Source organism: Tenebrio molitor, chromosome X, assembly GCF_963966145.1.
Source record: "Tenebrio molitor chromosome X, icTenMoli1.1, whole genome shotgun sequence".
Lineage (NCBI taxonomy): Eukaryota > Metazoa > Arthropoda > Insecta > Coleoptera > Tenebrionidae > Tenebrio > Tenebrio molitor.
The window spans coordinates 5,889,703-5,916,782 of NC_091055.1; the positions used below are offsets into that span (position 1 = coordinate 5,889,703).

Sequence of the window (27,080 nt, forward strand, 5' to 3'; positions counted from 1 at the left end):
GGTAATTATGTTGATTAGCACTGCACTATTACTTGATAGTATTATCCGTAATAGTGTATGTACTCCGGCAAAATTGCCGTGCCGCCGGGTGGTGGAGGGTTAAGGAAAATTTTTGTACAGCGACAAATTATAGTTACGAGTATTTGTATCAGTAGGCGTTTGCGAGTGCGAGTAAGATTTGCGGGCCGAGGAGATAGCTGAGGCTTGCAAATGCGAGTATGTGTTCGCAAAACCGTTTCTGGATGTGTGATACACAACATTTTTTGTGCCGACTTCTGCGGGTATTTGTTAAATAAAAGTTAAAGCACTTGTTGTAATAATAATTGGTATTAGGGACTTTTTTGTGTTAGCCACACTTAAACATTTAAATTTTAAAATCAACATCGTTCTTGTTTCCTGACATTTATTAAATTTAATTAATTTGGTTGTTTGACATTTTCCTGAAATATTTGGTATAAAGGAAACACCAGCTCATATTCAAGAAGTCGCTCAAAACGTAATTTTCATTCACGTTATTGTAAATAGAAAAACATTTTTAACGAGCCATGCACAGAATTAACATTGACACTTGACAGTGTCCTGATAACACATGCCAACCGAACCGATGACAACTCAAAATCCATACTCTTTGCCGAACTACGCCGGCAAGACATATGTTTCTGGCGATTTCGAGATCTACAAACTACCAAATTCCGGCCGGAGGCATGAAAAAAATTTAAAAGAACTGAGAATATTTTAAGAGTCACCTCTAGAGAGTCGAGTTTAAAAATTCAGCTTGAAAAAGGCAAAATTGTTTAATTCGGTATTTATGTATTATTATGTATTATGTATTATTAATTTTAGTTTTGAATTAATTTTCAAAATTAAAGTTAATTAACATAACGTGGAGATATTTCCGACGCATATTATCAGGCATTCCGCTCTTAGTGAGCTTTTTTGCAATCGTAAAAGTTTTGTAGTACGTGTGAAAACTTTTAGTGTCTATATCATTACCCGATTTATGTCCACTGGAACACAGACAAGACGGTACGGCAGATATCGTAACTGATGTTATCGTCGGCACTTTGTAGTGGAAGAAATAAAAAACCACTTGATAATTTTAATAACTAAAACTATAACTTGATTTCCTTGTCAGGATTATTAACAAAATGTAATAATTTATATCAGTACATATTTGTTTATGTGATATTTTAAAATGTTCACCTGAGAGGAATAACTAAAATTTAATTGTTAATTATTAGGGACCATGTCAGGGATTTGTGTTTCTATAGAACAGCGTCACGTAACCCAATTAAAAATTTAAAAGGTACAGTTTGTTATTTTTTGTCATATGTGTATAGGTTATGTAAATTTATATAAAGAAGAAGTAACGTTTAATTCATGTGGAAGTATAGTGACCATGTAAAGCAGCAGGTGTTTTATCTTCGACACTGTGGCAATATTTGTTCGCTGATATTTGAAAAGTTGCTTCGGTTTTTTAATTTTTGATTAGAAGAGTGGCAATTTCATGTGCCGAATCCGTACGAAGCATTAAAACATCGGATATTGATTTATACAAAGTAATACTGTTTACATATTTAATTAAAATTTCCAATTTTATGCCCCTATTATGTCGATAAGTTTAATAAAAACTTCATTTGGATATTCGTTAAAATTTTAATTTGAAGTATTGCTCACAAACACTGTTCATTTGTAAAGCAGAAGTAAGTACGTAAAGTTTCATGTTTTTGGAGAAATATCGTGTGTTCCTTAATTCGAGGGTCATTAATGAATAACAAGGACTAAAGCATCTAGAATAGCGTGATTATTTTCATTATTAAATTATGGAAAATTTTTCAACAAAGCTCGGCAGTGTGTATCTGTATCGATTCGAATTAATCCGTAAGTCGAGCTTAGACGAGAAACCTTTCGTATTCAAGTTCAGGTGGACGTCGACCATTTACGCCGATTTCAGCCAGCATCGGAATTGATCACCTCATTTTGATTCCTTGCGATTTTTGCCATCGTTGCTAATTTTTTGCACCACTCCACGCCAAACTCGCAATATGAATTTTAACACACACTCAGTTAAAATTAAGGGATGAAATTAAGTGGCGAAAAATGCGAAAGTAAAAGTTTTTAAAATTAGGTTTGTAACGAAACAACGCCGGTATAATGTGTTTATACAAAAAGAACATTAGGAATAATTTACAAAGTTTATCCTTAATTGCAGCAAAATCATTTTTAGTACCGACTGTAAATTTTTTACGGGCGCTGTTACACATCTTTATTATTCAAAACTTCACAACATACCTGTGTAATTAAATTGGCCGGCCATTAAAATTTTACTAGAAATAAATTTCAGTATTTCTTTATTTCGGCTCGAAAACAGCTCCTGAAAAGTGTTATTTTTCAGCGGGCGCCGGTTTTTTACTCCTATTAAAAATGCGCTGCAGCTCGGAAAATGAAACAAAACCCATTAATCACATATTTCGTTTTCTATTAATTAACATTGCATGATTAATTACAATAATTAATGGCGCCAATTTACGGTGTCAATTGTATCGTTATTAATTTTTTCGTCGGCCAGCTGAAGCCGCTCGCATCGCCGTTCTTTTAATGCCAAATTGATTCGTTTTTCGGACACACATTCACACAAAAACTGAAAGAAAGCTCGCTGAAAAACTTTTCTACCTACCTGAAAAAAGCGCGCGATCAGTTCTTGTTAATGCTTAAAGAGAATTTTGGGGACCAATTAGCCCTAATGGTTAACAGGGTGTACTGTATAAATATTTACGGAACACGTGGCGGGCGCGCGCGAACTATAAGGGCTAAAGCTCACGACCTTTCAGTTTGCAAGCTCGCGGGAGACTGGCGCTGTAGTCGGAGCTTTCAGGACGGTGGGGGCGACGCCTTCGCCGAACGGACCCCGGCGGTCACTTTGACACATATCAACTGAAAACGTCCTTTTGTTACTATTGTTACATTCGGTCAACTTACACTTTATTGCACTACAACTCAATCGAACACTAAAATTAATCGTCGTCTAATGCACTGCAACACCCCGTCGAACCAGAATGAAACGCTCTTGTTTTGCTTCGGTATCGACGACAAACTCCGCACAAACAAACCACAAACAACCACACATCAACCCCAACATAATAAAAAAACAAATTTTTCATAAGAAGAAAATCAAACAAGTTGCCAAATACAACTCTGACATGTAGATTCCATGATTCCGACCCCTTCGACCTCAAGTCAAAAAATTTCAACCCACAATCATTGATTTGACACTTCTTTAAAGAAAATGTAATAAGACGAAACTTTTTTGTTTAAAATAAAAAATAAATAAAAGTGTAACTACTTTTTCTCAACTAATTTAAATTTCTGTTTGAATCATTACCCCACTAAATAGTTTTCGATGTTGTAATAAAATCCGTTAAATTTTGAAAATCTGGAAGCAATTAATACAACGGGTGTGGTGTAAAAGAATTTTTTTTTGTTAAAGATAAAACACTCACATCCAGTTAGTTAATTACTGTAATAGCGCTTCCATAACCCAAATGTACATTTTAATTAATACCCGTTATAATTATTTCGACGATTTTTTCAGGTGAGCAGTGGGTTGGTAGATCGAAGCTCCAACGAAGAGATTAATTTTTTTTAGTGCGATTTAATCCCATTCACCGAAAGTGAAAAATCAAAGTTTCAATATCGAAAATCAGTTGGTAAAGTTTAACCTAGTTTGTTCGTGTAAAACAAAACATCGTAAACATGCACAATGTAAAATAATCGTCCATTTTATTTATTGTTACAATGCATTCAAAATAAATTTTATGTGGTTAATGGATTTGTTGGTATGAACATTTCACATATATTTTTACCAGTAGTGTTTCCATTTGAGATGCAAAATATCCACGAGCTTAAAAAAGCTAGACGCGATTTTTCGCTCAAATGAAAAGTTAGAAGTGGTGTACGTTGTGAATAAAAACGCAAGAACTAGGTGACATGTTATTTTTTAATTTATTTTTAAACAAAACGTCGTGGAAGCAGGTTTTTCTTCGTGATACAAGTGACGTCTGCAGCATTCGACGTAATGGTCATAAAAGATTTTTCTTAGGACACACCTGTCGTGTACTTGAAAAATTCGCTGGTAGGAGTGTTCGAATCCGACAAAAAGTGACACTTTCTCGAAATGAATTTAGGAATGAAATTTTTTGCACTTGAAAGAGATGGAAGCAATTCCGGCGCGTTTCGAGTTCTTTAATTGTGTCAACAATGCGGAAAATTAAATCAAAAACCTAAAGGATTATTTTAATATCGGACCGAAATTGTATTCGTTTTTAAAATGTTGTCTCTCACTGTGTTTCGCCGATAAGCAATAAAAAGCGGTCCGCGAATCGACACTTCGCCTTCGTTAAACTTCTGACAAGTTTTTAAATTTCTGGTTATTGAAAATGTGGATATCTTTAATTAGGTATGTCGTTCGGTTTCTTTGAAACATCGAGAACACGTGACTCCGCAATGCGACTTACAAGCTCACCCCTATCGATTGATTTAGAGATTCAGTTGAGACACTTTATCCCAAACAGATTTGACCTTGCACTCACAATTTTCATATTACATTTCAGACGTGACAGGGTGGCAAACAACCCCAGAAGAATCAGTTTAAGATGATGAAGACAAATGAGAAAAGAAAATTGTTTCTGAAAAATAACTGATTTACTTTCGTGTTTTGATTAAAAATTTGAAAATGAACTTTTGCTCAACTTGAGAATTCTATTGGAGCTAATTTAAATTATCGACAAGTTAAATGCCTTATTGGAAACTTAACTACCAAACAAGTTTAACAACACCAACTTTTCTCTTATAATGAATTACTTACAACAAAATTAATCTAAAACGAACTACATACTCGTCAATGATTTTCGCGGCTTGCCAGATAAATTTAGTTTGTTTTGTTGTCCCGATAAGTCCTGCAAATCGAGAGGATTCCTTTAAAGTCAACTTATCAACAATTTCATCAATCTGTCAATAATTGGCCTACCCTCATTAAATCAGCAGTTCTCGAGCGTCGGAGCAATCTAATGCTGTATCTAATTGTAGCCGTTGACGGAGACGAAGGAGGAGGATACGGATTAATTAGCTTCGGCATACATTCCGTCCAGCAAGAACAAACACCTACACAATGGGTTTTAGAAGCTTTGATCCATCTCTCATGTACCTCAGATTAGCCAAAATATGTAGCTACCGGACAAACAAGTCCATCAATTTTACACAGATTCCTACCTTAATAAATATTTAATCAACCACCGATGAATTATTTAAAACAAAAAAACGAAAAATTGTTATTAATTATTCATTCGCCTTTAACGGTTATGGCTCCGTACATTTCCTAAAACCGAGGGGACAGTTCATGTAACGAATTTTTGTTTGACGTTCATGGTTTATTCATAAATTTTAGGCAAATACAGAACGTTGTGGTGTTGATATTGCGCACAAAAAACATTTAAATAAAGAAATCACGAAAAGGAGATCACTTCGGAATCCACTAAAAACGTTGCGAAGCCGCCGCCTGTCAAAATCATTTTTAACATTACTCCAATTTTTTCGCAGCTTTGCACTTCTTTTCTTCAATTAAGGCGACACAAACAGTGTGAAATTAACTTAGATCCATTGGTACAATGCAGTTTTAGACACGTAATGCAAGTTTAAAGAAAAAATAGTACAAGGTGCACCAATAACAGAAAACACAGTTGGCTCCGCTATACTGATTTCGCAAATTCGTTCACAATTTGTCTTTTGCAAACTGGAAATCCAGATTGTGAGTTTTTCTGTTGACAGAAGTAATCACCGTAAAACAAAAGCTAAATGTTAGAAAGTCTAACATAAATTCGATTAAATAAACTTTTTTTCTGAGGATTTATTTATGAAATTTGTTGAATTTTTTGTTCGGTGAATTTTTTTTTTCTGAGCGGCGTTATTTTTGATAAAAGTGTTCGTGTTCGTCGATTATGCTGTTTCCCAGCTGATGTTTAATTTTTCAACTTTTTACTGTTCATCGACGTTAGCCGGAAGCGATGAATTGAATTTTGTGTTTGAGAGTATATTTGCCCAAAATGTTTTGAATAGAACATAATGTTGAATATAAAAATATCGTATTTAATAAAATTGATGATAGCAAATATTTCTTCTAGTGTTGGTGGAGCAAAGAGTTTTCACGTTTTGAACATGACATTATTGTTACCACCGTAAGAATTATTTCTCCGGAAAATGACGTTTGCAATGTTAAATTTTAAGCAGAATAGATGATACATAAAGTTAAGCTGCTTATCTGCAATCAATTTTCTACATGTCGGAAATAAAGTCAATGGAGTTGAGTTTTGCGACGACGCTAATAGACTATTCTTACATTTTTCATGCCCTGGATTACGTATTGCGCTATGCAAATTCTTTAATTCATAAGCAAAAGTGGATTGAATGTGAAGTGCACATTTTGGCAATATTTCGGAATTAATCCTTCAATTGCGCTTATGGAGGCAGCTAAATAAATAAAAGGTTGGATTATAAATTAAACACTTGAAGCTTCAGCTTTAAATGCTGGAGTGTACTTTTCGTGTAAGAAAACTTTTCGAATGGGCTGAGGTATTAGAGTTGATTACAGATTAAAGAGGAAATTTTAACGTGTATTATTCATAATAGCAAAAATAAAATTACCTAAATGCGGGAATGGAGTAGATATTTTGACGTGAAACTCGGGAGTGGAATTGGAGGAAGATGTTGAAAAAGAAGGTTGAAATCTAGATGTCACGAAATTAGACGAGTATATTTTTGGAAAAAAATGAAAAAATAAATAATGAATGTGATATGTGAAGTGCGTTTGTGGCCGGGTCTGTAGCAAAAATGGGATTTTCTACCTAATGACGGTGTAAATAATAAATAAGTAATACGGAATTCGGCGTGAGTTTCGGCATCAGAAATTTCTGATTGGAGACGTTGTATTGAATCATTAAGGTTAAATTCGTTGTTGCAGCATGTGTAGCATGCGTGATTATCGGGTATTCAGGTCGATAACAATTGCGGTTTTGCATCGTAAGTGGGTACCGGGGGTGGCATTAAGAATTCATATGCGAAAAATATGGTGTAATATATAAATAAAATCGTGAAGCGAATTTGGGAACGATGGTGTTTAATTTGAGAGCTTGTTAGGGCAAGCTGTGCCGTTTAACCGCCAAAACGAATCAGCAAAATGGCTGTTAGAAACTAAGTTGGATCGAAAAACTTCAAGAGAATAGAGCTTTTAAAGGTAACAGCTATTAAATTAACCAATTGGGGTTGAAAGCCGCAGGAAGTTATAGGAAGTAATGAAGTCAAATATGGACTTTATTGAAATATCCCGTTTGTGCCGATATAGGAATGTCTGTTTTGCTAAAGCTAGAGCTAATAGACTTTGGTAGTGTTGTATAATGAAGTATGCATTTGGTATACTGGGGATATTAACCAACATAAGGATAACGCGCGTGACTGAGATAGATAAGGAGCTCCCGTTTCAGGAATTCCTATTATCTTCACCAGACTAGCAGCCACACTTCGTCCTCAGTATGCCAAGATGTCCAACGTTAACACTACACAAAAAACAATTTCGAATACCTCTCCAGTGTACGTTTTTGCTTCTCTTTCCAACGCAAACCCCAAAAACACAAATTCAAATAAACTCCAGTAAAACATCGCTTCCGTCGATCGACCCCGCTTTTTGTCACTTGCGCCCCATATAAATAAATTTTAAACCATAATTACGCAAACCCTGCAACTATGACACTCCAATATACCTAAATGTTTAAATGTGTCAGTTACGGCCGTATATTTAGCAACAGCATTGAATTACGTTATATCAAAGCGTTTGAATTGATTCATTAAACGTCATACCCGGTTAAACCGGGCTCTATTGCTCCTTCCGTTCAAATTTCGTTTAATTGCTACCTCAAAGTTGTTGCGTTTATACCGACCGATGCACTTTTCATTTATTTCTACTTTTCACCAACGAAATTATTCGCAACGTAAATTGAAATTTTAGTCACACGGTGCCCTCGATTTCTTCGCTGATTGTTTAACGGTCCCTGGACCACTTCCAAATTCTATAACGGCCAAGTTAATGGCGAATGTCATCGATAGAGGTCGTTCGGTTACGTTTTTCTTTTTCACGAACACTCGGATGTGCTAAAACTTACTTGCATGCTGCTGACCGGTCAGACTGCCGTCCAAGAAGTTCTTGCTTTCATCTGAAAACAGAAAATTATTCCGTTTATTTCGTTGAAGGAATGGATTCTTAACAACGAACTTTTTATACACTATTCTCCTCAAAGTTGTCTCTTTAAAAGCAGATATAATCACAAAACATAATTAAGACTGAAAAGTTTAACTTGAGGATGACAGGTAATTATTAATCGTCAACGATTCAAAGAAACAATTTAAAGAAAGCGCTCCAAATCTTTTTATATTCTGATGGTAATAAGGGGTTGCAATAAGTCGATGCTCCACTGAATTGTTGAGCGATTTCAATGAAATTTAAATCGTCTGTATTAATATATTTAATTTAGGATTCCATTACGACAAAATTTCTTTACACCTATTTCGCAATTCTCACAACGATCCCACCTAAATTACGTCACCCAAAACAAATCACAGATTGTCGATATTGTCAACTGCAAACAAAATCACTCCCTCCCTCTTCCTAGTTCCTGGAGTCCCAAAGTGCAAAACGTCCCATCACATACGTTACACATCTCATTATGTTCAGTCAATTTTTACTAAAGCACAAGCACACACCATTCACTTACTTTATTTTTTATTTGGAATCTCAATCCTTCTTCCTTAATATTGCAACAGGTGTCTTGGTGAAATTAAAAAATAATGAAGTGTCGATTTTGCACGTCAAGATAAAATAACGCACAAAAATTAATATTCCAGGAGAATATTGAGAAAGTTGCAGCTTTCAAAACGCGTTCGAGCGTTTCAGCTATATCTTTCGAACGATTTGACGCAGGTAACAAACTTTAGTGAAACTTGTGACATATCATATTTATTAATAAAAGCTATTGAATGTACAGTTTAAGCTGACAGGGCATAATTTTCAACGGAAAACATTATCGACGTAACTGATGAATCCGGTCTAATTTTTCGACTATTTTTCAATCTGCATCGGTCAAATATTTACAAAGTTAATTGATTACTGCGCCATTCATTTATGTACCCTGGAAGTCTAATTTATTACTGTTTGCGTGTTTCACTAAAATCTTGGTGTCCACTGCAATTCTAATTCGTGAAGCAGACACGGGATCTTCTAACGAATAAATAATGTGTTTGGAAACATTCTGGAAAACTTTGGAAGCTTATTGTGAGTAAAATAACTTTAAGCATAGGACCTATCTTTATTCCGGAGGGAATAGAAGCTCACCAAATGTGAGAGCTTTCCACATTACTTTTTACAAACGTATTTTTTCTATAGTAGGATTTCGATTAAATTCGAACGCGGAAAGAAAGCTCACTCGTAAATTCGAAAATACTGAATTCATGATTGTATTACACTTTTTGTTTTATGACCACCAACACTCCTAGATCAGTACTTAACCAGCTAACCAATCAATTCGAGAATCTCGCTCATATTCTATAGCCACAAAATCGATTAATCGCTAAATCTCAACGGCTTCAAATATTTTTCTTTAACCAAAGCTTATTTTATTGTTGTATTAGCTTGGAATTGCTGGATTTTGTAGTTAATTGTGGCTCCGACAGTACCAGGGAGGCCCTCCGGCACGATCGCTACATGACGTTGTTAATATTAAAAATAAATTAAAGACAGAGGTTCTTTCTTTGTAGAATTTTAAATGTAACGATGCGTAAGTTTTTTTTATCAATTTTTAATTAATGGATTCTGAAAGCTTATTATAAACCATAAGATAGTGAAAATAAAACCAATTTCTATTGGGGAGAGCTCATAAAAACTGCTTAACTTAAAATTAGTTTGTAAACATACCGAGTGATCAAAAAGAAAACAAATTAAGAGTGCTACCTCATCTTTTGTTTTATCGAAAAGTTCGTCTAAAATTAATACATACGCATATCTATACTTGCTATGCACGGTCGTTTTATTGATTGACTCCTCTCGAAAAATCTATTAAAAATTAATTACTTATTAATAATTAATGCTTTATCTTCAATGCTAAAACCCATTATACCACTTATTCTGGGATAATTGTTGCTTAGAATTACAGTAAATTTTGCCGAAATCAAAAAGTTGTTTTCTAGGTTAACAACAGCAAATCGTTGACGTTTCTTTGAAATTTCACCGAAAAATCTGCTTACCAGTGGCGTCGTCTTTGCTAATAAAGCTGCTAAATTACCCATTCTTACATTGTAAAATGTTGCTCTTGTTTATTTTATAAATTTTCTCCATTATCAGAAAGATGATAATAATAAAATGCACAATTATAATTCCAACGTCTAAAATTCGAGGTACGATTTATTACAAAGCACTGAAGCAGCGTTTGAGACCACAAATTGTCTACGCCCATGAATTGAATGGTTATTCGCATAGGACATGACCCATAATTTGCAACACCTGCTCTGATTTGTTTTCTTTTTGATCACATTGTAGCTCTTCCACTATGATTAATTTGGAGACGATATAAGATATAAAGTACCTAATAAAAAAATAAAAAAAATCTTGTATAACAATGAACGACAAGGCCAAAATATATTCTATATTTCTGAGATAATAAAAACTCGCCGATCTCTCATACAATATTAAATTTTCTACAGTTTCTACATAAAGCAGAAATGAGCAAAATGAATCTTCTCGGAATTAGTTTACTCCCTTCGAACAGTGAATGTGTTTTCTTATTTGTTGTGAGGCGGGGTGCGGTTTTTAAAGAATAAAGCAATGTGAGGTTCATATCTTTGGTTGAAATCTTGTAAAGATACTATAAAAATAAAATATAGATTTGCACGTGCGCACGTTTTGGCCCTGAAAGCAGTCGCGAGTGTGGACCAAAATATTTTTTGTGAAGAGGAAAGGCTGACGGTGTAAATATTTTTTCGTGGAGGTAAAGTAATGTAATTGTGTACGGTGTGTCGAGTGCCTAGAATTTTTAACAGGTAAAGTTGAGCAGAATAAAAAATTGATCTTTGATGTATCCGGGTATAATAATGTGTCTGAAAAGAACTGCAGTATCAAATGTTATCAGAGTGCTCATCCATGTTTCTGACACACGAGCCCACTTGAATAACGTCGCAAGTTAAAAATAAAAAACTTTCGGGGTTTTCGTTTTAATGCAATTTCTGTGTTTGTTCAGGATAATTTTATTGTGTAGTAATGAGCTACGTAAGGGATGGATTAATTAATGGCGGCGGCGATTACCGAAGGCTGTGAAATATGCAAAGTTTCCGAAATAACGTGAAAGTATGTATCGCGAACTTCATTATGAATTGGGGCAACACAGGGCGCTAACTAGTTTTAAAGCTCCTTAGGGTTAATGCGTGCTGCAGAGCCCGCTGTAGAGAATGGCGTCTATTTTTCGTTGTAATTCTATTTGGGAGGACTTTCAATAAGCTGGACGGCTTCTATATTGGCCGTCCCTTCTTCGGAGACTCGACAGAGGATGATTCTGGAAGCCGGAGTTGCACCAGCCTAAACCCCTCCGGCCTTTCTCGTAGCTGCATGTGAAGCACGCGCCCTTGAAGGATGGCACGACAGACGAGTATAATTGCGCCTGGACGTGATCAGAGTTTAACACAACTCCGCGATCGTCGCTTCTCTCACACACAAAATTTGATTTTTCAAAAGACCACTTCACAATTAACACTCGAACCTTACGGCCTCCGCTAAAACCGTCCAAAAGTTTGCACATTTGCCACATAAAAGAAAGGTAAATAGAATCTTCCAAACTCCCTTGGCCTACGTTCGAGCACGATTTTTTATCGCCCATACAAATACTACCACGCCATTTCGCCTAAACGACTTCCTCGATGCTGATGTCTTCAATTCGAAGGAAACTGCAACTATTATTATTAGCAATCATTGCCGTCTCCTACTTCCAGAATCTCTCGTGCAAGACTCGCTCACTCATTTCACCCGTCCAGGGAGATTCCTTTTCGAGTGTGGATGCGCAAATTTTCACACCTTAAACAGTAAACACACTCTCCGAAGCAAATATTTCTTTGTTGGAATAAGTTTAGTGAATTACAAACGTGGAAGTTTATCGAACACGTGGGATACGAACTCCAGATATTTTAAGTCGTGTGGAAAGAATGAATAATGAACGATTGCCGTAAAATTTATGACGGGTCTCCCAAAACTCTGAGATATCTAGATTCATGGCGTAGTGAAATAAATTGATGTAGACGTTCAAATGTAGGTATTATGTGGACATGAACAAATTTGCAAGTTTTATTTTTACTTCTTAAAGGAATAACATGACACTGCTCCGGGTCCCCGACCGAAAAATCTTTCAGGCAAAGATCACATTTCTCAGAGGTAAGCTCTCGGGACTGACCTAGCGGATGGTATAAATAGAATTATAAAACTTCATCACGACACACGCAAACACAAATTCAATTTGGCCAAACCCTTATACCTATGTTGCTAACGCAACCGCCAATTATCTAGGCTTAAGTATCACAAGAGTTACGTACGTATTTTGGTATTTTCTTTGTTGCATTTTAGTAATAATTCCAGATTTCGACCCACGTGATTCCGTTAATTGTGTGTAAAGCGCTTGCGCTAGACGTAGAGTGAGCACATACGACCGTAGTCGTTTGGAATAGGACGTAGGATGTTTGATGGCCCGTGCGAATACAAATACTCAGCGTTATGTAATAGACATAAAATGTGTGCGTCTTATTGCATTGCGTGTGAATTTCCGATTGAACGATCCTTCCTGCCGTAAAAACTCGATAAAGATGTTGCAGAGGAATTCGGGAAATATTCTGCTAATATAAGCATGGCGTGTGTACACCTAATACGTGAACGTTGTAGGGGCAAAATGCAATATTCTGAAATCTACTTATCTAATTATAGTTGTAGTGTACGTACATACCTTAATTTAATTGTATAACATATAGCAGGATATTTCCATTAACATTATGTAAAACGTCGAAATGAGCTTTCGTAATAAACGTAACGGGCAAATGTTTAGTTTAATGCGAATTGTTTAGCTGTTAATGTTATGAAAATAAGAATGCGAGTTTTGTCTGGAATGATAACGTTAAGAAAGGTGTAAATTTATGGGTCCTGGGACGTAGGACATAATAGTTTCAGTGTGGCTTGTGTAAACTTACATGGACGTCAAGATAGGGTATCTGATTTTATATCAGGCTTGCGTCAGGAGCAGCTGAGACGAGAATCAAATCTGAACCGTACGTGTCCTGTACTGATTTTAAAAGGATGGCTTGTCGGGCGAAGGCTGACGTTAACATCTAAGAAGTGAGTCGTGTTATCTATTCTTGAGATAATCCAAAAGCATGACGTAAATAAACAAGTCCCTCTAACAATTTTCTAGATGAATACGTGCAACATCACAATTATAATAAACCATTCGAGTAATAATTAACTTCTAGAGCAGAAGATGTATAATCACGATCTTACGACCATCAAGTTGTTCAACCTTACCCACTTTCACTCTCCCTAAATTGTCGAATCACCGTATTTTAGCGAAATCACAATTCCGTTGAACACAAATGAGTCGTTAGTGCTCCAGAATTCGGCTGGCTGAGGAAACAGCAAAGTACTAAAATTTATTTGGTTATGGAATCTCTAGGATTACAATATCTTACTGTAGGCAATACAAGGAGTTTTACGACGTCACTTAACTTAAGTGGGAGCGAAAATTTCGATAATTATCAATTCATTTTATTTCCATCTGGACGGATAAAATTTCCTTAAAAATTCTTTTAATTAATTGTATTGAAGCTGAAACGTATCCCGTCATTATTCCCAAATTAAATCAGTTAATCAAGTTATTATGTTAAAAGTCCCTTTTCCAGCTTATCGAACAAATTGATTTTATTTTTAATTTCGCTGCTGACGTTTAAATGTTTCTTACAGGAGTGAACTTCGTTATCCCATCGATCCAACTTTTTTAAATAAAAGTAAATTACAAGCTACGAAAAGTAAATACATTACTCTTGAGGCAAATATTTGATTTGAGGAAAACCTATTTTCACAAGGTTTGCTGAAATCATCAGTATTTTACATCTATTTTATTCTTCAACGCCTATCTGACCGTTCATGCATCAGTTAGCGCAACGTGCTGAAAATATTTACGGACAAAAACCGGAGAAATAACCAATTCCGAAGTCTATTAAACCGACACCCCGAAAAATAATTTCGTAATTGCTCATATAAAAACCTGAGATACTAATAGTCTTGTTGATCCCTTTACGCTTGTGCTGTCGTAAACTTATATCTAAGACAAGATAAACTCAAAGATTAAATAAGATCCGACCAAGATAAACCGAAAATTCGAACTTGAGACTGTTTGTTAAATATAAATAGCCCACACATTTTGATCTCTGGATCGATTTCGACATTGGAAATTCCATAATTGTGTGTCGAGACCATAACATTCAATTACGTTCGTAATAAATATCTTTCAAAACAACAACGGAAGGGTTAATGTTTGATGGAGACAAATTTCAGCGAACGACGTCCTGGGATAGACCGTATCATTCTGCTACAAGAACGCGACAACTGGTGGTACCTCAGGGACCTCGTCAGACCTGTAGTGACATTTCGTTCCGTTTCCTCCACAATACGACCCTTTCACGGCTTCTTCCAACACACAACAGCTAGTCCGAGCCTGCACTGACCCAAAGCTCTCCTCCGCCGTAATGAGCTCTGCACCACCGACTTATCCAACAACATTAAGAGCTAATGCTTAATAAGTTTCATAATTTAATTCTCACCTCTAATTACTGCAGTTCGTTACCGAACCACCCCCGACTCGCTCGTCTTGCAAATTCGTGCTTTCGTATTTCAATTTTTGTTGGGTGCCAACAACTTGTTCATTCTCAAAGAACCAAATACGTACAAAGCACTCACAATTCAAAGACGTTTCTTATCAACATGAAGGGTTACCAAAGTGCCCACTTGAACCTTTTACAGCCCTACATTTTTTCCATCTGATTTTGTCAAATAAGCGCCAAGTTTTGTCAAAGAAAAATACACAAAAAACCATTACGGGAATGGAATAGAAACTAAATTGAAGTTTCTGACACGCCAAATGAAAAACCTGTTGTATTAAAAAAAAAAACAAGCGAATGACGAAACAAAGAAGTGTAGCCGAAACGAAACTGTAGATGTGTCGAAAAGGCCTGTTCGATTAATCGTCCATAAAACTTCAATTACGGTGCTGTGTATAAAGTACAGATCGAAAAAACGATACAAGCTACTAATTATCAACGGAATCGACTGCAGCGGGAAAAAGTGTTGGACAATTGAATTTCAATTAAAAGGCGATTAGTTTACGATCAATTACGGTATGAATTTTGTTCGATAGTCGTAAATATTCATTCTTGATGTAGCTCGAAACGTCACAGAGTACACATGACGAGAATTTGCATTTTCATTTTCAGTTCAATTATATTTAGTGGACGATCATCGCGAAAAATTGAATTAGTAACGGCATTAATAATTTTTAAGTGTAAAATAATATTTTAAAGGAGGAAGCCACGTAAAAGTGACGTGAGAGACAAGATGAAATATCATCCCTTCCCAGAATATTAATGTGAAAGGCTACGCAAAAAATAAATTCGGATACTTGCTGGGTAATTGCTGTACTGAAAACATAAAATAATAGCTTTTCAAGACGGGAACAGGATTGTGTTTCATGCAAGTGTAATACACTCGACAACGACATGAACGTGGTAACGTGAAATATGCTGTAGTGCTTACAGAGTCAATCACCAAAGCACTGTCAATATTAAATGCGACGTTAATTACTACAGCTTTTAATGTAAACTTTCAGGATTTGACCGGCGGAAATTAAATCTGACCGCTAATTATTTTCCACGTGACTTTAACAATTAACAGGAAACGGTATGTACGTTCGATTTAGTTTAATGTTTGCCTGAAATAAAAATATTATCAGGGAAGTCGACTGTCTTTCAGTCTATCTAAATAACGGCCGAAAGATATTGATCGGGTCCCAGTGTTAATTTTCGTGGATTTTTTGTTTACCAACTTTATTTACTTTCAATATGAAATATTTCATGAAAGCAATCAACGCTGGAAATTTTTTTCGAGGTTGATAGTGACGTTACTAGGTAAATCTTTAATTGCGTTGTAACACAAACACCCATAAAATCACTCGACCTAAAACTCAATTTTCTGGGTTCGAAAGCTTCATATTAATCATACAAACTTCAACAGTAAACTTAATGAAAATTCAATTTTAATATAAGAATTATGCAAATTTATTTCAAAAATTCTTCAAACTTATAATATTCTTTTTATTTTATCTTCCCCGGTTGACTCAAACGTAATGCCGTAATTGTCGAGTCATAAGTACACTGTCAAATTGTGTTACCGAAATAAAACAATGGTTATTGGCAAAGTTTGAAGAGATCTTGTGGTTTGTTCTGATAAGTAGATTATGAGGACTACCGGCCGACCCCTTTTGAACTCCGTGCTTGGCACCTCTACAGAAACCGATATCCAATTAGGATTACGCCGTACAGTTTGATGTTATCGAAACTACGAGTAGGATGCCCTATTTCTCCGACGTCAAACCATACCGTCAAACAGACCGACAAATTGAATAAAAATCAATCGGAAAATTAGCCAGTTTCATAACTAACCTTAACCGTTTTACGATTTGCACCAGCGCTTTCAGTTTTTAATAGAATTTTACTCGACCAGTTTCGTCTCATCCAATTTCTGATTTAAACATATTCGACTTGCTGTCGTCCTCTTCCTTTTACAATTAATTTCAATTATGCTTGATCAGTATGTGTGATGGTGTTGCTCAAGGGTCCTCGCCACCCTTATTCACAATACACCGTTCTCGATCTGCTAACGTTAATTAATTAGATTTATACTCGCACGATCTTGGAGCATTTATTGTCAAGGAGAATTTTACAAGGAGAAAATTTTAATATCGTAGGCACGACTGAGTGACGGTTCGATTTGACACTCGATAAACACTTTACGTGCTATTAGATCAAACTTGAAGGCATATGAATTTATTATGATTGATACATATAGACGGCGATTTTAGAAATAAACAAAAAAACTCGATTATATGTTCACGTCTGCAGACGCGTCCTACATCTTTGATTATCTATATCTATCACATGTGATTTATAAAAAGCTCTCTTTTACGCTGAATATTTCAGTCGCACACCTGACTACCGCGGATGTCACTAACGCTTAGTCTCGAAAAATAAAAATATGTTTTGTCACTAAATTGGGAAATACGTTTGGAAAAAACAGATTTTTTTGTGTGGCTCGGAATTAATTTGTACTTTTGGAATATGATTGCGTTTACGCTTTATAGACATAAAAAGCGGAGCCAGGGGCAGCAAATTTAATTACTTGGTACATTTAGTGGCAGTCAACACTGACACAAATTACAAAGTACCTGCAAGTAGGCAACCAACTATACTGGTTAAGGTTCAAACGCGACCATCAACGGGGTGGAATCAGATAGCGCGTGGTTTATTATCGACGACCATTCCAATTCACATAACCAAGACATTTATTCTCGGCCACATGCATCGGATACTGAAACTATTTGATTAGAATAATCTGCGAGAGTAGCCACTGTAACAGTTATTACAGCAATTATCCCGATTCTTCAATTCCAGTTTCTCTAATTGAAATTCCAGACCGTTATAACTAGAGTTGCAAAAGAAAAATCTGTTACGGGCTATTTCACCGAACTAAAAATTATTTTTGGCCAATAAATTATTCAAAGAGTTTCATTTCGTTGTCGTTTTAATCATCTCATTATTTGTTTTCCATCAGTGCTAAAATTTCTGTCAACAATAAATAAAAGTGAAGATGTTTTACTTGGTCCTGCTCACTGACAAATTGAAAATCGATTTGGTGGAAATTTACAAGGCCGGGATAAACTTATCGGAATTAGTTATGAGAAAAGTTTTTTTTTGTGCTACTACAATCCAACCCAAAACAAAGTTATTTTTTAACCGGGTAATCTCCTTCAAAGCGGAATAAAAGTTGAAATCATTTATTGCCGAAGCGGGACGTGTATGAGCAAAGTCAGATGTGCGACGTCCCGTCGTTAGTCTTCTAAACAATTACGCCGTTTTCTAAATTCGCTTCTGGATTTTGGCACACTCGCAATAAAAATAAGACTGGTTTGGTGAGGAGAAAGTTGGTAGAGTAGAAAAATCGTTTGAATACCATGGGTGTAGCAGTTAGCAGGGATGCTCGATAAAATAACTCTCTAGTGGAATTTGTGGATCGTTATTTGCAAACTGCTGCTAAATCCGTGTTGTATTTATGTATTTCCGCAACACTATCTTAATCATTCCTAAGCTTGCGTAACACCAGCGGTGTTCGATGGTTATTTCAGTTAGTTTAATAGAAATGACCCATTCAGTCTTTTTGCTAGTTTGGGCGAGCGATTCGAATCTATGTTATCTATTTTATTTCCATTCCAAATGAGCTGTCGGATGGTGCGGAGAATTTATGGATAAATCTGATGTGTTTCTAATAGTGGATCAATTCTGGTGGGCCTTATCGGATGGGTAGAAGTGGGGTAGCGTATTCGTGCCGGGTTCTGGTTGTTAATTTGTGAATTTTTGTGTCGTAATTGAATCGAGTTTGTGAAGTGGGTGTGCGTCTGAGTATGTTTAGGGAGGGTAACAATGAATTGATAAGAGTTAGCGTTGCACATTCCGTGTTCGTGCAATGGCTTTGTTGATTTTAGGCAAAGCAGTTTAATCTAAATGTGTGTGTATTCGGCAGCGTTTCCAGAGTCGAGCGTGATTGCCCCATAGCGCCCGACTCAATTTGACGTAGTAAAGTAATGCAAATGATAGTCGAGTGAAACGAGCAGAAATTCGCGGCCAACTAATCCAGAGTCTTATCCTGGAGTAAGTTCGTCAACTACCTTTAATAAGTGGTACGAACCTCCAGCAAGCGAGCCTTAATGAATCATGGTCCGGATATTGCTGTGTCTGCACCCTTCTCTCGCCGTATGGTACTTCAGTGGGCTCAATTGCATGTCATTAGACGTACAACATTCTACAGTGATACATGCAGAACTCATGAGGAATTTAATCAAGGATACGGCTTATTAGAATCGATCGGCTGCATTTCTTAACATCCCCTCTATTAGACTGCGAAACAAAGGGATGAAAAAAACTTAATAAAAGTACTACACCAGATATTAAATTACAAATTTTAATACCGGCGGGACAGAAGGCGGAGTGTGCAACTAGTATGTAAAAGAAGTAAGTACCAGCCAGGCCTGTCTTAATAAGATTCACAAACTTTCATAACACCACGTCCTCTTCTTTTTTCCTTTGCAAAAAGTTTTTTAAGCCGCGCTTATTACAATTTTTTAACGTCAACTCGAGTGACATCAATCTATGTAATTCCAAAGCAATTAGAAGGACTCTTTATGCACCTCTACACTATCAATCATTTCCGTTTTATTCAAATTACCCAGTCCACCGTGTACTCGTTTGAAAAATGTTCACAATCACCACTCCAATAAAACTTCTGATCACTTCTCGCCCTATTAAAAATTCCGTTCCCCACAGCGCCCTCAGGTAAATTTGTAACAGACAAACAACGATCAAAACTAAAAAAAGCGACGCGTACGCCAAAACTCCTGGAAATCATCAAAAGTTGGTGAAATTCCACAAAGGCCCACTTTATAAAATAAAAAGTTAAAATGCAAATTAAAAACTGTAAATGGAAATTAAAAGATAAAACAGCGAGATAATCGCCGCGATCGCAGCGGTTAAAATTACTTCATCTCATAAATTTTCAAAAATATCTTAAACATAATCTGAAATATGTGTTAAACTGCTCGAGCGACACTGCGATGAAAACGCAACAGAAACGACAAGAACAAACACCGTGACAGAGATGACAAATCAACCATGAAATGTCACGAAAATTATCGTATTTTATTTACGAAATATTCACGTGAAAATGTATTAAATTTCGAAATTCATGGCAATTTGCTTTAAATATTCGTGTCAGAGGGATCAATTAAAATCTCGAAATTTCCCGTACACCGTTTGGTCATAATTCGGGGTGGCTATCGTCAACAGACCGAATTTTCGAACGAAATGACGCGTAAATTGTGTAACAATCAATTTATTGAATGATTATTATCGGTGCGGCTTTAGTATTATTAATTCATGTTTGATTGTGCTCCGAAATTCGACTGCAGTTTATTTTAATGAACGAAAGTGGAGAGAGAATCGCCGGCTTTGTCGGAGTGAAGCTGATGTTGATATTGAATGAAGGAGCGGAGAAAAGTTCACCCTTTTGGGGTTAATGTCAACTATTTCTTTAATACATCTCCGGGGGAAAATTAGGCAAAGTCAGAATTTATGGGTCTGAATGTGAAAAGTTGTTGAAGTCCTTTATTTGATCTTTAGACGATGATAAAAAAAATCGATGGCGTGTTGTTCATTTTGAAGTTAATGTATGCTGTGTAAGTAGATTTGAGTATATAAATTTCCGCCGTAGACGGGAAAGGGCAAAGGAGCCAACCGTTAGTGAGGTCGTCACAGAGATTTTAGGGTCGAAATGTACATAGGAAGGGATCTACAAGGAGAAGGCAATAGAGAATATTTAATTTATTATTCATAACTATTGTGTAACGCTTGTCATTTACATGTTTGATTAGTGAATCCATCGACAATTTTGCCAAACGACGAGTCGTGAATGTTGTTGGGGTAAACGAATTAATCGCGTCGAGACGAACGCATTGTTTTAAAACAGAATTTAACGTGTTAGGTTCGTTGTAGATTCCGCAAGATCGAAAGGAGCAGGTTGTTTTGTTGTGCCTTGGGTCGCCCAGGGTGAAGTTAATCCCATGGGAGCTGGAGTGACGTCAGGACAATTAGAAATTGTGGTCGCAATCCTCCACTGCTCGTTCACAATAAAGCCGGGAATACAAACGCAACCCTACGAATTCATTTCTTACTAATAGTACGAATAAGATTAGGTGCGTTCAAATTTACAAGAGTCATTATGTTTTCAAGAAAATCACTCGATAAAGTGCGCATTCCCTCCACTTCAACTCTTTTTCTTGCGCTCGTTGTGTAGTTTTTTCACGAAATATGACGAATTTAATTCTCTTGATTGAGCCGCTTAGAAAAAGTGCGTACTTTACCGAACTCTATTTCGAAATCCAAGGCGCTTTCAGTTTGCTCTCAAACATGCGGGTTGAATTTGACACTCCCCTTGAGGTCTGATATTACAGTACTAGCACCCACTTCTTTGATGTGCAGTTTATTATTTAAACAGAGGATCTCTGTTCCATACTAGTCTACTCTATTTCCATTTTCCATAATCTGGCACACCTTTGTTGTTGTCTAGATATACATTTGCGTGTTTTTATCAAAGTTTGTGTAATTTGAACGTGCTTCGAACATTTTTGATTGCTACATTAACACGAACCCAAATACACCCCTTATTAATTTTACATCGTCCTGACCGACTAAAAACACGCCCAAACGTATTTCTATCAATTACACATCCCCCACTTCTGTTTTGTACCAGTCGAGCTTTACATTTCTCCAAAATAAAATATTAAAAACAAAGCGGGGACGATTATCTGGGAACCTGGAACTGGAGTTTGAGCGGGAGATTCAAATTGTCGTATTGTTGCATAATTTATTCGTCGAAGTCGGGCCTGAAAGCGGCAAAAACTTGATAAGGCGTAGGCAGACGACTGTAAACTTTAAAATTCGGTATCTTTCAAACTTGTTGTCTCTAAATTGACGGTCACATTTCAGATAAATGGGAACAAAACATTTGAGATGTTTTAGCGTTTAATGCGTGATGCCACGTTCACGCTGTATTTGTTATTGTTTAAAAAACTGTTTCCTCTTTCGGAATTTGTAAAGAAAACAAGATCGACAATTGATAGCTATAGGCAATCGTTGAGCGATTAAAATCTGCAATTCCCTCGTCATTCACAAAACTCACTTTGAAGCTTCGGAGACTGAAAATACGGAATCGAGAAATAAAATACAAAGAGTCTGCACAGTTACCCACTCATGTTTTTACCGTGGGAGAAAGATACGAACAACAAAAGGGACATTTCTGTTTTATTATCAAAGTCTGATTTCATAAATGATACAGATCGTTTTCGTTCCGTATTTCATTATAATTTGTGATTTCACTTGTCTCAGGTGCGTTCAATAATCCAACGAATCGAGGAAATCGTAAAGGCGAAGATGAATTAGAACTTTTAAAAAGCCGATCGGAAATTATGTACAATTCAAAGTGGATGAGCGCTCGTTTCAGGCTAACGACTTTTGTTTCCCTAATTGAGTTAGTACAGCGGACTTTTTATGTTTTTAGTGTATTAATTTGAAGAGACACTATTAAATAACTAAGTTTGTTTCAAACTTACCATTAAGGAATAAAGACACTTTGAATTTAGCTGAAAATAAAAAAAAATGCATAATTACTAGAAAATGAGTAAGTCAGATCGTCATAACTGATTGAGTCTTTTAAACGTGACCCAATTAGTTACGATAACTTGTACATCTCAGCTCTACTGGTCCTTTCAGTGCTAGAGTCCTGCCACAATTCCCGCTTCCTGGAACTTTTTAATTCGTACCGGTTCAAGTAGGGTTGTAAAATTTCTCAACAAAATTCGAAGCCAACGATTAAGTGTTAACATTAATCGCGTCTTGAGAGTGTAAATTTGGTAAAACCTCAAGTTAAATCTGTAAACCGTATCAAGGAAAACAGGCTTTTAGTTCGAATTAATTAAATTTATTCAACAAGACTAAGATACAAGCTAACACTGCTATTGTACACTTATACAACCCACAATACAGTTGGGCGAGTGCGTGGCGGCTTGTACAGATGTACGCAACACCTATCTCCTCGTATTTTCCGTTTCTGGTAAATAGGAACAAGAAACGGATCAAGACAATTTCCTATCACGTGTAAAACCAATTTTATAAGTTCATTCCATTCGAGAAATGAAATTACGTCGAATTAAATGTTAACTCGGTTAAGTCGGAAAAGTGCGCAGAAGACCGTATTAAAGTAATTACTTATATTTTCGTGAAGACCAGATTAGCGAAGTATGTGCTAATCGAGTTCCAGCTGTTCGATCAGAATTTTGCAGTCATCGCCAATGGGTTGTGGAATAATAAAGTTATGCAGAAACGGGGATGGTTTGACTGTTTATGGATTAAAGTTATTAAACCCTATTAAAGCGAAATACCCTACTGTTAACACTTTTACATGTTATTAGCTAGTTACATAACTTGTTTGATTATACCAACTAAAATCCTCGTTTATACACGTTACGGGTTAGGTGAAAATGAGGGTGCGAAAGGGGTAATTTTTTGGCGGTGTTAAATCTTCGGCAAGTTGCGAACATTAAGTATGTTTCTTTGTCTTAGCTTAGGAGATTTCAGAATACATAAAAAATTAATTTAAAGAACATTACTCGCTAAAATCTCAACTTTAGCAATTTTCCCGAGTTTCTAAAGCTTAAAAGGAAAACTCAAAACACAATAAGACTAAGTAAATCTTCCTAATTTTTGGATGAGGCCCCTTAACGATCTTAATTTAAGTATAACAATAAATTTCTTGGTTTAAAAAATCGATATTCATTTTAATTTAGAAGTTGGGGTGTATTAAATAAAGAAGCGTCGGATTTAACAAGAATTCTTGAAATTATAAGCTCGTCTATGTTATCCGACTCGATAAATATGTTACGTAAGAATACTGAATACCGGGCGTTACAAGCCTTTTATCAATACTGTCCGAGCTTTGTTATAAATACTCGAAGAGAAGCAAGAAGTTTGTCTACACCGTGCATAAAAAAGCGAAATCAACAAAGAGTTCGTAGCTTGAAAATGGAACTTTCAATAAGTGTTCAGTGATTGTCACCTTTATCAAGACTGTGTGTACGATCGCATATACCGTGTATTCTCTGCCTTTGAGCGATTTCCGGGAAAGATGGCTCTCTATGACCTACAACACAATAGCGAGTTGTATTATGTGTCAGTTTTATGAAACTAAAAATACACTTACGTAATAACAGCTGCAACCCCAATTAACTCCAGAAAGAAAGGAAAACACTAAACCCACACAATACAACCACAACCCTTTTTATATATTAAATAAAAATCTTTCTATTGAACCTTTCAAACTTCGAAGTGACAAACAAAATTTTTATTCGTACACGAAAACTCACTTAAAACCAAGTTCATGTAAGCATATGTAGATTGCGTAGGTACGTCATCTTTCATACAATGCCACTCTATATTTCCGTATCACAGACCTAGAGGATGACTAATACCTAATGTAAATGCATCGCTATTATAAATTGTACAAACTCAAAAGATCAAATATTGGTGTTCGTAGCGGCCCAAATTTATTATTTATAGAAGAAGAATGTATGCGGATGCCGAGACTTATATTCCGATGGCTTTGTTTAGTAAAGCTTCCAGTTGTAAATAAAAACCGGATTTACTCTTCATATTAAAAACAGTCAACTGAATCTTTGATGATATCTCCTATTGGAAACAATAACTTGGCAAGACTACAAAAATTCTTAAATCAAATGTAGGTATACTATAATCAGATGTGAATGTTAAGTAATATTGCTAAAAATTAGGAATAGTGCTAGATTTAACAAAAACGGAACTAATATATGCCTATAGGTTTATGTTTTATTTTTATCCCTAATTTTTTATAGGCAGGCTATATACAGGGTTATTCACCGTAGAGTTCCCGCGAAAATTTAATGTTATGCAACACAAAATACCAAAAGCTCAAATTGCTAGATTCCATATACAACATTTTACAAATAAGGAATCAAAGTAGTTTCATTTAAAAGTTACAATGACTTCTCTATGTAAGGTTATGAAGAGAATTATTGGAAGAAATCAATGTTAGACAAAAACTTTAGAAATAGGTCTATTTGGATATCTTTAAGAGTAAACATATGCAGCGTAAACAGCATTTTTACGGCACTCACCAAAGATCAGAAACATGTCTGTTTTGCATCGTTTGAATTCATGATAAAATCGCGAAAAAACTGACCTACGAATTTTTTTATTATGTCAGACTCTAAATGATTGACAATGATGCCATCATGGATTATAAATTATACATTATCTAAAATTAAATCTAGGCGCTGTTTTAAACTGTATTTTATGTTGCATAACATTAAATTTTCGCTGAAATTCTCCGGTGAATAACCCTGTAGATACAAATTACGAGTACATATAAATTGTTTAATACTCCATTGTCATATTTGGTTGAAAAGTGTTATACACTCCTCTATTTCAACAAGATAACGTTTACCTTACACAGCAAGATTTGTAAACAGTAGCCTCACTAACAAAAGATGAATAGTTGATAATTTAATGGCTGCTGGATTTTTTTGAGTGGCTTTATTTGTTCATTTAATTTGTTGATCATAGCCATTCGGTAAAGCATGGCTCAAGGAACGTCATAATTTTCTCATAATGTGCATTTGACAGTTATCCCACATACTAGGTATAGCATTTCAACACAAAATAAATTGGTGATCAAAAATCAAATTTTTGATGATACATCACCTAATTAAACAATGTTTTTTTCTATGGCGGAAAATATTTTTCTATTAGAAACATTTCATTGGAAAATTTTGCTCTATAACGTTCCGCAACTGCCGGATTGTTTCGCAGACATTCACCCAACATAGATATCATACCGCTAAATTCACTATTTGAATAATTTCTGCAATTTCACTCTTTTATATTGAAAAACAAACACAATAACAAAACATTTTTGATGATCAATAAGTTAGAAAGAAAGGTTCAAGTATAGATTTGCTTACAGTTTCATTAAATAGAAACAAGAAACTTGAAGATTTATTTATAACGTTTCATAATTGTTTATTTTTTTTTTAAATTACAGTTTTTACATGCATTTTTTAAAATTTAGGACGTAATGGAAATAGACAATTTCAATTACGAATGCAGATTATATGATGTATGTATTAAATTTCTTGTTTTTGGTCGATTCGTGTGTAAATATTAAAACAAGTTGATGAAACAACAATTATAATCAACCATAATCTGCACCATTTATCCGTGTGATAACAGCTTGTTTTAATTTAAAATCATTATGTAGGTTACTGTTATCTACCTTTGTAATTAATTTAAAACATCTCTAATAATTTACTGACACAACAATTATATATTTTATATTTGAAAGTTATCTGTGTAAATGACGTGTTGCTTTATTTGTCTTTGCGGTTGTGAAACCATAAATCAAAATATTTTGCTATCAGTTGTTAATTTTAATATTTTGATATTTGTAAAATACAATTCGGGGAAATATGACTGGGTGGGAGATTTTGTTTATGTTATTATAACTTAATTTTTTGTTTAATTAAACTGACGAACTCAATTAACGCAAACAAGAAAGGTTCCAGTTACGTAAATACCGAAGGAAACTCGTGATAACTAAGGAAAAGACATTCATTTCGTCTTCGTTTCAAAAGAATTGTCAAAATATTTCAGATTTAGGTGTAACGACGAGGTTGAAGAGACTTTCGGGGGTGGTTCGTGTTATCACATATAACAAGATAGATGTAGGTTATTGTTGTTAAATGTGAAATTAATCTAATGATTTTCCAATGAAAAATTGTTGTTTTAAGGTCGATTTGTTGGAGCATAAGCTAGACCGCCTTGATAGCATTCTAAACACGTTTATTACATCTTCTGTATTGATTTGGCGGCATTCACGAAGCAAATGTGGACAATGATAGTATAATTAATCTTCTCGTATGTATAATATATAACAAACACGTCAAAACATAAACGATTAAGTGTTTTCATCAAAAACTCTTTGAAAATATATGTGC

At 35.4% G+C, this 27,080-nt stretch overlaps 1 protein-coding gene across 10 annotated transcripts in view; it reads right to left on the reverse strand.

The window, feature by feature from the left end:
* LOC138139832 (agrin-like) overlaps window positions 1-27,080 on the reverse strand; it is a 149,121-nt gene that overhangs the window by 90,167 nt on the left and 31,874 nt on the right. For 2 of the 10 annotated variants that reach the window (XM_069060361.1, XM_069060354.1), the window contains exons 2-3: window positions 22,608-22,637; window positions 8,208-8,258 (exon numbers count right to left, since the gene is read on the reverse strand). The exons of 2 other annotated variants lie outside the window; for them this stretch is intronic. In XM_069060361.1, the coding sequence (XP_068916462.1) occupies window positions 8,208-8,258; window positions 22,608-22,637 (81 nt within the window). Of the gene's footprint in view, window positions 1-2,677; window positions 2,807-8,207; window positions 8,259-22,607; window positions 22,638-24,109; window positions 24,194-24,253; window positions 24,411-27,080 lie in introns of those variants that run through there. 6 more of the 10 variants (XM_069060362.1, XM_069060355.1, XM_069060363.1 and 3 more) reach the window with 4 other exon arrangements.